We start from the raw sequence: 16218 nt of genomic DNA on the forward strand, positions 1-16218 counted from the left end.
TATTTGATCTGGGTGTCTAAATTTCAAGAGTGAGGTTACCATGGGAAGGAAGAGTTTGCATGTTAAACTAGATTAAGGGAAAATCACCTAGATGGTTTCCTTTGTGGGTTGTATGAATATATGAGAATTGATGACTTTTTTTCTTTTTTCTTGCTTGGAGGTATAAAGTTTTATAGTAAGATTTATTGACCATACGTAAAATTTTATAGTTATATTAAAGGCGTGCAATTTACAAAGGACACTTGAATCAAAAGAAAAAAATAACGAGAAAATCAACAGCATTAATCACAAAATAGTATACAAAAAAAAGGAAAGAAGAAAACATAGAACAGGATATAAAGATACATAGAAGAACTTATTATATATAGCATAGGGATATTTTTTTTTTTTTTTTTTGCATGGTAGTTCACTTTTCTTCCAAATCAATGATGACCTTACCCTTAGCATTATGGGATGCCAATTTATTGATCGCATCCTCGAATTTTTCAATGGAGTAAGCACTGTCGATTAGTCCATGGATTTTCCCTTCTGAAAGGTACTTTACTCCACTGACCAAGTTCTCATCAGTTGGATTCATCATAACGTAGGCATAATGATATCCAGGATTGAACAATTTGTTAGTGATTTTACGATAGATGGACCCCCAAATCAATTTCGCGTGCTGCCAAAATGTGTTGTTGTAAACCGACACCGAATCACCAACGATGGTGACGTACGACTTGTTTTGGTTTAATTTGAGGAAAGATCCAATATCGGCAAAGAAATCAGAGTTACCAATGGTATCGATGATCATATCGAATTTCTCCCCGTGGAAAGTGTTGGTGATGATCTCTTGGGTGACCTCGGTGATCGGCCGTGTTTCTGTATCGTAGTTGATGGAATTGACTTTGAAGTTGAATTTCTCGGCGTACAACTTATCAGTTTTCGTAGACTGCACCGAGTATATATCATGAACATTATACACGTTCTTCAACAATTGTAAAGTATAAAACCCTGCCATGGTTCCTCCCCCAAGCACCAAAATCTTCGAGTCTGGGGTGGTGGTGATCAGCGGTTGGACATTCAAAATATCCACCGCAGTCATATATGATAATGGTAACGACGCCCCGATATCTGCAGGAACGTTATCTAGTAATTTGGCAATGACCCATCCTGATCTTTTGATGACGATATATTGACCCACCGCCGATTGAGTCTCTTTTATCGATTTAGTCAGGGCGACGATTCGATCCCCTTGGGCAAACTCCATTTCCGACCCTGTGGCCACCACCGTCCCGGAAAACTCTCTCCCCATGCCCCATTCCTCACCCCAGACATTAAAGGCTTCAGCATATTGGTAGAGAATGATATCTACGGGGTTGATCCCTGCATAGGAAACTTTAATGAGCAACTCGTCATCTTGCAATTTGGTGGGGACGGTGAAGGTTTTCAATTGGAAACCTCCTCTGGAAGGCTTGGAGTATTTAATGGCCTTGAAAGTCTGTGACATGTTGGAATTTATTTAATAAAACTGGATAAAAGTTTTTAAAAGAATAAAGAAAGGTTTTTTTAACAATTTCAAATTCCACAGGTTCATAATAGATATATATATATAGCAAAGATCATTGAAAGTGCAGGTAGCAACTTTTTTTTTTCTATGAAATTCCATATGGCTTGTGGGGGGTGCTTACCCAATCAGGAAGACATCTCCGGTATTATTAGGGGTTTATCACCCCCTTCCCACCGAGGATTAATAATTAATAAGTATATCATATCATCTACAACAATTAAAATTTTTCATTACAGTTAACCAAATTGATGATGATGACGATGATGATGATGATGAGCAAAATATGATGTAGATTAGGAAAGTTGTCTAAAAAGGAACTAGAGATCCTGATTAAATATATTAGCAACGAGTTTTTGTTTGGTGGGGTGGAAAATAGAGAGTTGTGAAAAAAAGTAAGAGATTAGAAATCCAATTGAAATTAGGTTGCACAGTTGTATGGTATGTCATGATTCCGAGCCGAAGAAGACTCATATTTTCTTTCAATCTTTTTCTTTATTATTTCGGAAGGATACTTTTTTTTTTGTTATCGATTAATTCTATTTGGTTTTTTTTTTTTTTTTTTTTTTTTGCCAGGGCGTACAGCTTGGATGATGTATCGATATTTCATCTCCATCTCTCCCTCTTTCTATTTTAGCTTATACGTTCCAAAAAAGAGAGCCATTTACTTAAATCAGGTGAAATGACCAATTTTCCGTCCATTTTCACTGAAATTCCCCGAACAGTCTCCATCCTTCTCTTTCCAACCCCCATTCATTGGTACTTTCGTTTTTCACAATCACGTATTTTTCCCATTTTCCTCTAAACTTCCAGACCAAGATAATTGAATCATCAGATGACCAGCCAAGGGCAGCCCTGTCATTTATCTGGGAGTTTGAGTTAATAGATTCGTTGAATTTTTCTGCAGTATGACTATTGCCAATTCCCGTAGCTTTTGAACTGGAGTTTACTGTGGATGAGCTCGAGGCTGTTGTTAGCGATGGGTTTGGTGATAAATGAAGCGATACAAATGACCATTGCAGTTGGAAATATGATGTGAAAATTGGCAATGATCTGAGGAAGTGTTGGCGATTGAGGGAGTCTTGATTGGTGGCACCGACCGCGCCAGGATTGCCAGAAGATAAAGCGGATGAGTCAGTGGTCGAAGGAGACGGAGTAGAATCTCTACTAGCTGAGCCGCCAGTGGCCTTTGAGGACATGTGACGGTCTAATCTAAACACATGTAATGTCTGTTTATCACTGATCACCGCCAATTTGGTTCCATCCGGGGAAAACTTCATCGCGTAAACAATTGCTTTATCTAGACCTCTTCTAAATTCGTACAATAACGAGCAATTCAGGATGGAGTGGACTCTGATAATCGTTCCAGTTTCCAGGGCGGAAGCCACCATTGTGGCTTGACGGTTGAGACTGATGCATCTGATTGGTGAGCGATGGGCTTTGAATATGGAAATCAAGTTCCGATGCTGGTGTTGTGGGGAGATGTCAACGATTTGTAATTGGCCGGGTTGACGTCCAGGGAATGCGAGGATTTCGTTGACGGACAGTTGGGAAGCTGGTGAGGAGGAGGAGGACGACAACAACAACGAAGAAGATGATGATAATGAAGATGAAGATGATGGTGCTGTAGGAGAGGTGTCATTATTGATAGAGAGGGAGTTGGACAAATCAGAAACACCATAAGGGTTTCTGATTGTTTCATAAGTGGCGATTAATTTTGGGGGCGATGAGAAGGCGTAAACATACACATGAGTTTCGACCACCAGGATGATTCTGATACGGGAGAGAAACACGTTGAGAACAGGGCTCATGAATTCTAGGCTGAGAGTGTTTTTCTTTTTGAGGTCGTCGTAGATGATGACTTTGTTGATGGGGAATTTAGGGTTCTTGCCGCCGCCTACTAAGGACAAGAAGTTTGTTCTGTGTAGCATTGAGATGTGGCCGATACCTGATCTTGATGAGGAGGAAGACTTATTGAAGGTACGCTTGACACGTTCGACCATGGGGTCTGAGCTGTAGACCCTGAAGCCGTTTTCGTGGCCGATTGCAAAGCAGTCCTGGTCCTGGTTGAACGAGACACATAGTAGCTTTGGCAGGGTTGGTTTTGCGGTGTGGGATATGGGCTGCCGGGTGTTCATTATTGTTGATGATGATGGCGGTGTTTTTGGGCGGTGGAGGTGAAGGAAGGAAGGACGATCGCAGCGGTGGTTGTTATTGTTATTGTTATCACTGATGATGATGGGCTGTCCCTCCCCGTGACTGGCGAAGGAGGGTGGTTGTGCACGTAGCAGGCGCTGGGGGTGTACCGTCACCGTGGCACCGGCGATGGCAGCGCAGGTTTTATGAGATGGCGGCTGAGATCACCGATGCATTCGCGCTAAGTGCGTGTGTGTAACACTGGCCAGCTGGTTGGCCGATGGAACACTAGTCACGTCACAACAACCACTGTCCCTATCCCTATCCCATCCTTCTTGACTCACATTAATAATCTTGTCTGTCTGTCTGTCTGTCCGTCTTTCCAGCTGATTGCTGTGGTTTCTCCCACCCACAATAATATGTCTGTCACCTTTCCCAGACAGCAACAATAACAACTGTCACCCACAATCAGCACTGCTGTCATCCGGTGGAGCGGTGGGGTGCCGACGGTTACCCTCCCCATGAAACGTATCTTCAACCAATCACCGCCGCGCCCTTACTCATCCTTCATTTGTGACAACCGCACTTATCTCGCTCCCGCCGCTATCTCAACCTTCGGCAACCCTGTGCGTTACTTACATATTAGATATATATATATATATTACCATAGTACTGACCGATTATATACTGAAAATTAATTATCCCCACCCCTAAAAAAATATATCCATACCCAAAAATACAACCAAAAATACATAATGACATCGGTCGATCGTCAGTCTTCTCCTCACCCTGGATTGGACTTTATCGAAGATGATATTCCTCCAACCGTTTATCAATACGATGAATCACCATCAAACAAATCTTGGGCATGCACTTTACCACTCAAGCAAGGCCTTTATGACCCAGAATACGAAAAAGACGCTTGTGGTGTCGGCTTTGCCGCAAACATCAAGGGAGTTAAATCTCACAAGATTGTTTCCGATGCCCGCCATTTGCTTTGCAATATGACCCACAGAGGGGCTGTCGGCGCTGACTCCAGAGACGGTGATGGTGCTGGGGTAATGACTTCTATCCCTACCAAACTTCTCAGAAAAGAATTCAAATATTATTTCAATATCGATATCCCTGTCGACGGCCAGTTCGCTACCGGTAACTTCTTTTTCAAAAAAGACGAAGAAATCCTTGATAGATCTAAGAAAGTATTTGAACAACTTGCCAACTCATTAGGACTCAGAATCTTGGGCTGGAGACCAGTGCCTCACGATTCTTCGATCCTTGGTCCTGCCTCGTTGTCGCGTGAACCTTTGATCTTACAACCAATCGTTGTCCTTGCCACTTCCATTGTCAATGGAGAAGTGGTCAATATGGATCTCGCCGACTTCGCCGCCACCTTCGCCAAAGATTTTGAAACTAAATTATACTTGTTGCGTAAACAGTCATCATCGATCATTGGCTTACAAAATTGGTTTTACATTTGTTCGTTGTCGACAAAATCTATCGTTTATAAAGGTCAATTATCACCAGTCCAAGTTTATAATTACTACATGGATTTGCTTAATGTCGATTACGAAGCCCATTTCGCCCTTGTCCATTCTAGATTCTCTACAAACACTTTCCCATCCTGGGATAGAGCTCAGCCTTTAAGAATGGCCGCACACAATGGGGAAATCAATACCCTTAGAGGTAACAAGAATTGGATGCGTGCCAAAGAAGGGGTGATGAAATCTTCGAAATTCGGCGACGACCTTGAAAAATTATTCCCAATTATCGAAGAAGGCGGTTCCGACTCGGCTGCCTTGGATAACGTCCTTGAACTATTGGTGATGAATGGGGTCTTGACATTGCCTGAAGCAATCATGTTGCTTGTCCCTGAAGCTTGGCAAAACAATACCTCGATGGACCCACACAAAAGAGCCTTTTATGAATGGGCTGCCTGTCTTATGGAGCCTTGGGATGGGCCAGCATTGTTCACATTCTCTGACGGTCGGTACTGTGGTGCTAACTTGGATCGTAATGGTTTGAGACCATGTCGTTATTACGTCACTGACGATGATCGGATCATTGTGGCCTCTGAAGTTGGGGTCATTCCAATCGAGGCCGAAAAAGTCGTCACCAAGGGAAGATTGAAGCCTGGAAGAATGTTGCTCGTTGATACTGAAGAAGGTCGTATTGTTGATGACCACGAATTGAAACAAAAAGTCGCCACCAGATTTGATTTCAAGTCCTGGCTCGTAGCGCACTTGATCACCATGGAAGATTTAGTTTCCAAATTGTCAGCCAGAGACATCAGTATCACCGACTCCACCTCGGCTATCGATTTCGGTAAAAGCATCACTTCTGATGCTCGTCTCAAATGCTTCAATTATACTTTTGAACAACTTGGTCTCTTGCTCGTGCCAATGGCTACCGGTGGTAAAGAACCTCTTGGATCTATGGGTAATGATGGGCCATTAGCCTGTTTAGCCGACCAGCCAAGGTTGATGTATGAATATTTCCGTGAATTGTTTGCTCAAGTCACCAATCCACCAATCGACCCAATTCGTGAAAGTATTGTCATGTCCCTTGAATGTTATGTCGGTCCTCAAGGAAACATTCTTGAAATGACTGCTGGCCAAACTAACAGACTCCATCTCAAATCTCCTATCTTGACATTGCCACAGTTCTCTGCCATTCAAAACATTCACAATGTGTATCCAAAATGGAAAGCCCATACCATTGATATTACCTTCCCAAAGTCCGATGGTTTGTTAGGTTATGCTCATGCGTTAGATAAAATCTGCCAAGCTGCCAGTGATGCTATTGTCGATTCTGCTTCGGTGCTTGTTCTTTCTGACCGTGCTACCAGTGCGTCTCGTGTCCCAATTTCTGCCCTTGTGGCTTGTGGGGCGGTCCACCATCACTTAGTTCGTCAAAAGCAAAGATCTAAGGTTGCCATTATCATTGAATCTGCCGAAGTCAAGGAAGTTCATCACATGTGTGTTCTTTTGGGTTACGGTGCCGATGCCATTAATCCTTATCTTGCCATTGAAACTCTCTTGAGAATGAACCACCAAGGGTTGATCCGTGAAGAAAACATTAGCGACGAGAAATTGATTGACAATTATATCCATTCCATCGACGGTGGGATCTTGAAAGTTATGTCCAAGATGGGGATTTCCACTTTGGCATCTTACAAAGGTGCCCAAATTTTTGAAGCTTTAGGGGTTGATAATTCGGTCATTGATAAATGTTTCAACGGTACTGCCTCAAGAATTAAAGGGGTGACTTTTGAATATATTGCCCAAGATGCCTTCACCTTGCACGAAAGAGCATATCCTACTCGTGATACCGTCAAAAATGAACAATTGGTGGAAACTGGGGAATATCACTGGAGAGATGGCGGGGATCCCCACGTCAACGAGCCAGCAGCAATTGCCAATATTCAAGACGCGGTGCGTAACAAGAATGAAAGAGCTTATGCCGCATATTCTAAGAAAGAATACGATGCCATCAAAAACTGTACTTTGCGTGGGTTGCTTGATTTCGATTTCTCCGGCAACAAGCCGGTGCCAATTGAGCAAGTTGAACCATGGACAGAAATTGTTCGTAGATTCTGTACCGGGGCAATGTCTTATGGTTCTATTTCTCTTGAAGCCCATTCGACTCTTGCGGTTGCCATGAATAGACTTGGGGGTAAATCCAACACTGGTGAAGGTGGGGAAGATGCTGAAAGATCGGAGGTTTTTGCCAATGGTGATACTATGAGATCGGCGATTAAGCAAGTTGCCAGTGGTAGATTCGGGGTCACTTCATACTATTTGTCCGATGCCGATGAATTGCAAATTAAAATGGCTCAAGGTGCTAAGCCTGGTGAAGGTGGTGAGTTACCAGGGTTCAAAGTTTCCGAGTCGATTGCCAGATCTCGTCATTCTACTCCAGGGGTCGGGTTAGTGAGTCCTCCTCCTCATCATGACATCTACTCCATTGAAGATTTGAAACAATTGATTTACGACTTGAAGTGTGCTAATCCAAGAGCCCGTGTTTCTGTCAAGTTGGTCAGTGAAGTTGGGGTGGGGATTGTTGCTTCCGGGGTGGCCAAGGCTAAAGCCGACCATGTGCTTGTTTCTGGTCATGATGGTGGTACCGGTGCCAGTAGATGGACCGGTATCAAGTACGCTGGTTTGCCTTGGGAATTGGGGCTTGCTGAAACCCACCAAACTCTTGTTCTTAATGACTTGCGTGGTAGGGTGGTTGTGCAAACCGATGGTCAATTGAAAACCGGTCGTGATGTAGCAATTGCTTGTTTGATGGGTGCCGAAGAATGGGGGTTTGCTACCGCACCATTGATCGCCATGGGTTGTATTATGATGAGAAAATGTCATAAAGATTCTTGTCCTGTGGGGATTGCCACCCAAGACCCTGAATTGCGTGCCAAATTTGCCGGAACTCCAGAACACGTTATCAATTTCTTCTACTATGTCGCGGATGAATTGCGTCAAATTATGGCCAAGCTTGGTTTCAGAACCATCAATGAAATGGTGGGGCACACCGAATGTTTGCGTGTAAGAGATGATTTGAGAACCACTAAGAGTGCCAACATTGACTTATCTCCAATCTTGACTCCTGCCCATACTATCAGACCAGGGGTTGCTACTTATTGTGTTAGAAAGCAAGATCATAGATTGCACACTAGAGTGGATAACAAATTTGTCGATGAAGCTGAAGTTACCCTTGATAAAGGATTGCCAGTGACCATTGATGCTGAAGTTGTGAACACCGATCGTGCTGTCGGTACCACTTTATCGTACCGTGTCTCCAAGAAGTATGGGGAAGCTGGTTTGCCACACGATACTATCCATGTTAACATTAAGGGTAGTGCTGGTCAATCGTTTGGTGCGTACTTGGCTCCAGGTATCACTTTGGAATTGGAAGGTGATAGTAACGATTACGTTGGGAAAGGTTTGTCTGGTGGTAGATTGATTGTTTACCCACCTAAGTCCTCGTCTTTTAGAGCCGAGGAAAACATTTTAATCGGTAACACTTGTCTCTACGGTGCCACTTCTGGGGCTGCGTACTTTAGAGGGATTGCCGCCGAAAGATTTGCGGTGCGTAATTCTGGGGCCACTGCGGTGGTTGAAGGGACCGGTGATCATGGATGTGAGTACATGACTGGTGGGAGAGTGGTTGTCCTTGGTAAAGTTGGGAGAAATTTTGCTGCTGGTATGAGCGGTGGTATCGCTTATGTGTTAGATGTCGCCCAAGAATTGGCTGGACAAGTGAATGGTGAATCCGTGGAATTGAGCGCTGTGGAAGATCCTGCAGAAATTGCGTTCTTGCGTGGTTTAATTGAAGAGCACCTGCACTATACCGGATCCGAATTGGCAGCGAAGATCTTGAAAGATTTCAACCGGGTTTTACCAAAGTTTGTGAAAGTGTTGCCAACCGATTACAAGAAGGTGCTTGAAGCTGAAAAGGCCAACCTTTTGGCGTTGAAGAATCCACAATCCGTCAATTTGCAAAATTTGCTCAAATCGGATCCTGCTAGCGATATCACCAATGGTGAAGTGCTTAAAAACCTTTCATTGAAGACCACTTCTTATAGATCGGCTGCCAAAGAACCGGTGGTTGATGATTTAGAAGATACTATCTTTGACACCACCAATGAGAAGAAAAAAGTTGAAAAATTGGATAAAGTTAAGGGATTCATGAAGTACAAGAGAAAGAATTGGAAGTACAGACCTACTACTGAAAGAATCAAGGATTGGAAAGAGATGAACCATTCCATGAACAAGGAAGAATTGGCAGAGCAATCTGCAAGATGTATGGATTGTGGGGTGCCATTCTGTCAAAGTGATACCGGTTGTCCTATTTCCAACATCATTCCTAAATGGAATGAATTAGTTTTCCAAGATAGATGGTATGATGCTTTGCAAAGATTGTTGATGACCAATAATTTCCCAGAGTTTACGTGAGTAATTTTTTTTTTTTTTTTTTTCATTATCATGAAGCTTAGAATCTTTTGTACTAACAATTCATTACAGTTCCCGTGTTTGTCCTGCTCCATGTGAAGGTGCTTGTGTTGCCGGGATCATTGGTGATCCTGTTGGAATCAAATCGATTGAACGTGCCATTATCGATAAAGGTTTTGCCAATGGTTGGATCAAACCAGTTCCTCCAACCACCAGAACTGGTAAATCTGTGGCGGTTGTTGGGTCTGGTCCAGCTGGGTTAGCCTGTGCCGATCAATTGAACAAGTCTGGGCATAAGGTGACGGTGTATGAAAGATCTGACAGACCGGGTGGTTTGCTCATGTACGGTATTCCAAACATGAAATTGGATAAATCGGTGGTGAAACGTCGTACCGATTTGTTAGCTGCCGAAGGGGTGGAATTCGTTTGTAATGTGACTGTGGGAGAAGAAATTAGTGTCGAACAATTGAACGCCGATAATGATGCGGTGGTGTTTGCGGTGGGTTCGACGATTGCCAGAGACTTGAAGATTCCTGGGCGTGAATTGAATAACATTGATTATGCCATGAAATTGTTACACATGAACACCAAGGCGTTATTGGAAGAGAATCTCGAAGAAGTTCGTCAACGCTTGGAGGGGAAGAATGTCGTGGTGATTGGTGGTGGGGATACCGGTAACGATTGTTTGGGTACCGCCACTAGACACGGTGCTAAATCGGTGACCAACTTTGAATTGTTGCCACACCCATCGGAAAAGAGAAGCAAAGATAATCCATGGCCACAATGGCCAAGAATCTTCAGGGTTGATTATGGTCATTCTGAAGTTTCCGACAAGTACGGGAAAGATCCTCGTGAATACTGTGTATTGTCCAAAGAGTTTGTCGGGGACGACGAAGGTAATGTCAAAGGAATCAAGACTGTGAGAGTTGAATGGAAGAAAGCCGAAGGTAGTGGAGCTTGGCAAATGGCGGAAGTTCCAGGGAGCGAAGAATTCTTCCCGGCTGACGTTGTGTTGTTGTCGATGGGGTTCATTGGACCAGAAATTGACAAGTTGAGCGATTCATTGCCAAGATCTAAGAGAGGGAATATCGATACTGTGAGTCCAGCAGGTTATAAGGTCGATGGGGAATCGAAGATGTTTGCTGCTGGGGACTGTCGCCGTGGTCAGTCTTTGATTGTCTGGGGTATTCAAGAAGGTAGACAATGTGCCAGAGAAGTCGACGAGTTTTTGGAAGGTAATACTGCATTGCCTGGTAATGGGTCAATTGAAAGAAGAAACTACAAGTTACTTGAAGAATTGGCAGCCCAAGCTTGATTATGTATGGTAAAAAATTTTTTTTTTGGATGATCATTAAAATCGATTTACTATTATGATATATTTTTGATATTTTTATTTTATTTTAATTTTGGTATTTTTAAAGAAATAATTTTTTTTTATGGTTATTAATTTTTGTATGTTTTTAAAAAAAAAAAAAAAAATTGCGAATTTTGATTTACTGATAGATGTAGAACCATTTTTTTTTTCAATGTAATGATATATAATAAATATCATTATATTACATAATTATTTACCTCTATAGATGTAATTCCCACACACACACACACTGATTGGATTGGATTGGATTGGATTGAGCATGTGGTAATTATGATTATTGATCAACTGAGGGAATGAGGTGTTCCGAGAATGATTAATTGTCATTAAAATGGACTGACGAATGATAAATTACAAAGGAGGGAGGAGGAGTAAAGAAAATATATAATTAATGAAATATCAATTAAGAGGAAAATGAATGAAATAAGCCTAAAAAAAAAAAAAAAAAAGGGAGGCGGCCTCCTTATTTCTGGGGTTTGTTATTATTATTATTATTATTTTTAACAAACATCATCACCTTAAGATATATTATTATTTCCTTAATGGTGATGGAGAGAATAGATCTCAGGGATCAAAGTGATTAATTGACTAATTAATTAATTAACCCACTGTGTGAGTGCAGGGATCGTTTTAGTTTCAGTGGGCAGGCAGGCAGGCAGCCAAGGGGGGAATGAATGAATGCTCTCTGTTCCGGATATTTTTTTTTTTTTTTTAATTTTTCATTCATTCTGCCTCACTTAGAGTGGGTGGGGGGGATGAATAGAATGGAATGTCTGCCTGCCACCCAGCTAAGCGAAGATCTTCTGTTAGAAGGAATAGGGGGCATGTGCATTTCATTACTTGCACATTGTGGTTGTGATTATTTTGCACATGAGAAAAGGGATACACTAATAATAATCATAATAACAATCCCATCTGACTGTTAATTGGAGTCAATCGTCGATCGTTTCCTGTTTTCGTCACCGACGCGATCTGTCTCATGCACGATGGTCCTTAAAAAATATTTTGTATTGTGAAGAACCATTTATATTTATATGTTTATATATTTATATATATTTACCAACAAGATGATGGCTTTTCATATCGCAGTGAACCATCCCTTTTATCTTTTAACACATCCACTGCTCTTCTTCCCCACAAATGTCAATCACAAAAACCATCGCCAGCACCAAGCAGTTCGAATTGTCCCTCACCCTCGACCGCAGTGCCAGAGATTCCTTCACCTTCACCAACTTTGATAAACTCAAGGGTAAACTCCACTTGATCCCTAAAAAAACCATCACCAACATCAACTCAATCGATATCGCTTTTGAAGGGTACACCAAAACCGCGTTGCCTGGATCGTTCAAAACCCCCGATTTCTCATCACAATTGTACGGCGGCCCATCGGTCGATAAGCAGAACCTCATCACCAACCCTTTTTTGCAATCCAACTTCAGTTTCTTGGAAAACAACTTGACCGTCGAATGCCATAACTTGGTTCACCAAAAGAAATCCCTCTATCATTATCATCATCATCATCACCAACAAGATGGGTTCTTCTTGCCTGGGACCAGCTATTCGTACGATTTTGAAATCATCATCCCTTCCGAAGCAAGATGCTGTCTCCTGGACCAGTGTGATAACCACAATAATACAGTGTTCCACATTGACCCCTTAACAAATTGCAAGATTAAAGTGCCACAGCATAAAAGAAACCTTTATTTGGGTAAACGCAAAGTCCTTAACCATCATCTTCCTCCAAGCATCGGTGTGTCACTGACACAGAAAAAAACCAGCGATCTTTTCAACGTTTTTTATTATTTGAAAGTATCGGTAGTACAAGATACCAAAAAGCAAAAAGATTCCATTACCGAGGGTTATTACGAAATCAACTTCTTACCAAGAGAATTCTCCGTCGACGTGTGGGCCAGAGACCGCCGATCCATGAAAATCGTCAACAACAAATCGGGAAGACTCTTCAAACTTGAATCGGATTCCATGAAGCAAACCTTACTTGATTACAAGAAATCGTTGGTGGATCCCACTCTGTCATCACCATCATCGAAATACAATAATAAGTTCAAATCGAAAAGTTATAAATCGATGGTCGAAAATTTGAAGAAATTCCCCAGTTTCGACGATAGTTTGTATTTGGAAATGAGATTATACGAATCAGAGTATTTCACTCCGTCATCGACGCCGAAAATGAAACTCTTCTTGGTCTCCCTTAAAAACCCTAATGATGCTAAATCGCTTATCTCCGGGAAGAAAATCTCCGGGATCCAAATCCGTAATTTGATCATCGATTTGACTGAGAATTACGAAATCAAAAATCAATCGATAAACGGATCAAAGAAGGAGAACTATCGGACGGCATTCCATGGCCAAGACCAGGAATTCATCACCGATCAATTACATCAAAGAATCAATCTTTTTAAGACTCCTGAAGATTTCTCCCATGATATATCTTTGGAATTCGATGGACAAACCAATAATGTCGATGTCAAGTATTCGGCTGCCAACCCTTGTCTTTGTTCTTCTTCTCCTCCTCCTCCTCCTCCTCCTCCTCCTCCTCCTCCTCCTCCTCCTCCTCCACCACCTTCGAGCACCACCCTTAAGTTTATCAAAAATGTTCACAGATTGTCATCGCTTACTAATGAACCAATCTACGAATGTGAGATCCCGTTCAATGATTTTGTTAACGTCTCGTCCAACTCCCCAAAACCTAATTCTCCAGGGATGGTGATCCCCGCTGATGTGATCCCAAGTTTTAGAAGTTGTAACATCAAGAAAAGTTACGGGATTTCCGTGAAATGCGACTACATTGGGATCTTACCGGATTCCGTTGCCATTTCACCACAACAGTCTTTATTAACCGGGTCTCAAAAAGATCGATCAGGATTTTCATTCAAGAAAATCACTAGAAGAGACTCCCCTACCATTGACGAAACCGCGCGTACTGCGTTTGATTTCAAAATCAAGATCCTCAGTGGGATTTCCAACATCATTGAGCCAGTCCAAGTATGCGATGATCTAAACTATACCGAGCAAGATGTCATGGATCTTTCGACAAAACTCGAGACTTTGCCATTGTACGATGATCTTTTCAATAACGTTGATCATTCTTCGACTTTGACTAGCGTGAGCAGTCTGAGTAGTAGTGGTACCCGAAGTATCAATGATGATTTTCTGGTCGATTTCATCCCAAGGATTGTCAATATTGACATTGCAAACAATAATGAAGGGTTTGGGCTAGTTGAAGTGATTTAAAGGGTTATATTTTCTATAGAATTAATGTGTATTATATCAAAAGAACTTTTGGTTCTTATTTAATGATTTTAATGTTTGCTAAGTTTGTTTTTTTTTTTTTTTTTAATAATTATCATATTGTAGACCAATAATAATTATCACATTGTAGATCAATAATAATCATCACATTGTAGATCAACAATAATTATCACATTGTAGATCAACAATAATCATCGAAATACTTTGCTGATTTTTAAAAACCGTCGTCTCGTAAAATAATTATTGAAAGATAAAAGAGGTATTTGAACTATAATGAAGATGTGTCCAACTATAATAGAGGTATTTGAACTATAATTGAGCAATGACATTTAGCAAAATTTATAAATGAAATTCAAATTAAATCAACAAATATCAAATTTATTAACGTATTGGAACGAAAAGAATGAGAAAGAAATATGAAGAAAAAAAAAAAAAAAATAACCATGGAAATTATGTTAATTTGTGTAATATTCTAAGAAAAGGTAAATATCATTTTTGGAGGAATCAAAAAATTGTAGTGAAGTTAAAACAATAGTGGAATGAGAAGATAGTGTAATAAGAAGTTAAGAAAAGTATTTGTGTGTGTGTGTGTGTGTGGGTGTTTTTAATATATTACAAATGCAATGAGGCACGGCGACGATGATGACCCAATAAACTGTCCAAATTGGAATTGTCATCATCTTGAAGACTCGATAATGAGTAAATTGAGAATGAAGAATGTCTAGTGTGATTGATATTATTGGTCTCCCCAACGGATGGAAGGTTGTGATTGTGATTGTGATTGTGATTGTTGACCTCACCAATCAAAGGGAGGTACTGCTGGTTTCCTAATGGGAAGAACCTGGAAATCATTGGGTTTTGTTGAAGTTTTGAAGTCTTGCGGATTTGCTCGCTCATGTAAAGGCCGTAGCTATACTTTTTATTAATTTCGAAAAATGGGTCGTTACCATTGATTATTGGGGCCATTGGATGGTTAAACTTCGAAGCCATCGAAGTATCATCATCCTTGAGCTTGCTGAGTCGTTGTTGAACTAAGGATGGATGACAAGCTGTTTCTTTAATTTCACCAGGATGATTTGGCTCCATTGGTTTAGAGTTTATTGGTTTGATTTTGTTGAGTAATTTAGTTGGGAAGGTGATATCGATTGGTGATCTGATTCTTGAAGACCTTTTTTCTTTGATGGTTTCCAGGAAAAGCAGTTTATAAGTGGACTCTTTGGTTTCCACAAAAAGTGGGTTATGATTGGACTTATCTTGTTTGATGATTTCCGCGAAAAGTGGTTTATGATTCGTAGCATCATCAATGACATCAGAGAGATTGGAATCGAGGGAGGTGGTTCTCGTCATACTGAAATCGGAATTTTCAGACTCATCATCATCATCATCATCGAATTCATCATTATCATTGCAACCATCATGGTTTTCCTCGTAGTCGCTGAGACAAGAGAAGTAGTCTGAATCATTATCATTATCATTATCATTATCATCTTCCAAGTATTGTTCAATGTTCAACTTGAGTGACAGAGGCATGGTAAGTAAATTGGGAAGGATAGTGATTTTTGAGCAGAGTGAAGAAAATGTAGACTTGGCAAATGATAGTGAAAATTTCTACTACCCAGAGTAAAGATATATGTATATATATATTCCTCAATTCCTTCTTCTTTCTTTCAACCTCAGGTTTGAGACGATTGTGTTTTTGTGGTGTAACATTTGGTGCAGCGACTCATGCATGATGGAGATTCCTGAACCGCGGATGCAAAGAAGTCAAAAAAACTTTAAATCGGGGAGAAAAAAAAAAAAAAGAAAAGTGCAAAATCACCAACGAATGAGACGAATAAAAGAAATAGTAATCATTGGAAAACTAATAGAAAAATTCAAATTCTGACCAGTAATAATACTATTTTATTAAGTGGAACGAAAACCTCTGAGAGGAGGAGGGGAGGGGG

General features: G+C 41.0%; 5 protein-coding genes across 5 annotated transcripts; 2 read left to right on the top strand and 3 right to left on the bottom strand. All coding sequences in view use genetic code 12, as the record gives it.

The window, feature by feature from the left end:
- Positions 1-406: 406 nt before the first annotated feature.
- DASC09_052950 (Yim1 protein) lies at positions 407-1489 on the bottom strand (the record flags this gene model as incomplete). The annotated part of the gene is made up of 1 exon (XM_064998894.1): positions 407-1489. One exon carries the CDS (start codon positions 1487-1489, stop codon positions 407-409), a length of 1083 nt encoding a protein of 360 aa, XP_064854966.1.
- Positions 1490-2250: 761 nt separating this feature from the next.
- On the bottom strand, positions 2251-3684 carry HSV2 (phosphatidylinositol-3,5-bisphosphate binding protein HSV2; the record flags this gene model as incomplete). The annotated part of the gene is made up of 1 exon (XM_064998895.1): positions 2251-3684. One exon carries the CDS (start codon positions 3682-3684, stop codon positions 2251-2253), a length of 1434 nt encoding a protein of 477 aa, XP_064854967.1.
- Positions 3685-4437: 753 nt separating this feature from the next.
- On the top strand, positions 4438-10945 carry GLT1 (glutamate synthase (NADH); the record flags this gene model as incomplete). Its single annotated transcript, XM_064998896.1, has 2 exons — positions 4438-9629; positions 9703-10945. 2 exons carry the CDS (start codon positions 4438-4440, stop codon positions 10943-10945), a joined length of 6435 nt encoding a protein of 2144 aa, XP_064854968.1.
- A 1197-nt stretch (positions 10946-12142) lies between these two features.
- Positions 12143-14254, top strand: DASC09_052980 (uncharacterized protein; the record flags this gene model as incomplete). Its single annotated transcript, XM_064998897.1, has 1 exon — positions 12143-14254. The coding sequence occupies one exon, from the start codon at positions 12143-12145 to the stop codon at positions 14252-14254; it is 2112 nt and encodes a 703-aa protein (XP_064854969.1).
- A 630-nt stretch (positions 14255-14884) lies between these two features.
- On the bottom strand, positions 14885-15802 carry DASC09_052990 (uncharacterized protein; the record flags this gene model as incomplete). Its single annotated transcript, XM_064998898.1, has 1 exon — positions 14885-15802. The coding sequence occupies one exon, from the start codon at positions 15800-15802 to the stop codon at positions 14885-14887; it is 918 nt and encodes a 305-aa protein (XP_064854970.1).
- Between the last annotated feature and the right edge of the window lie 416 nt (positions 15803-16218).

This window comes from Saccharomycopsis crataegensis (genome assembly GCF_037102585.1).
Source record: "Saccharomycopsis crataegensis DNA, jcf7180000000087, whole genome shotgun sequence".
In the NCBI taxonomy this organism is placed as follows: Eukaryota; Fungi; Ascomycota; class Saccharomycetes; order Ascoideales; family Saccharomycopsidaceae; genus Saccharomycopsis; species Saccharomycopsis crataegensis.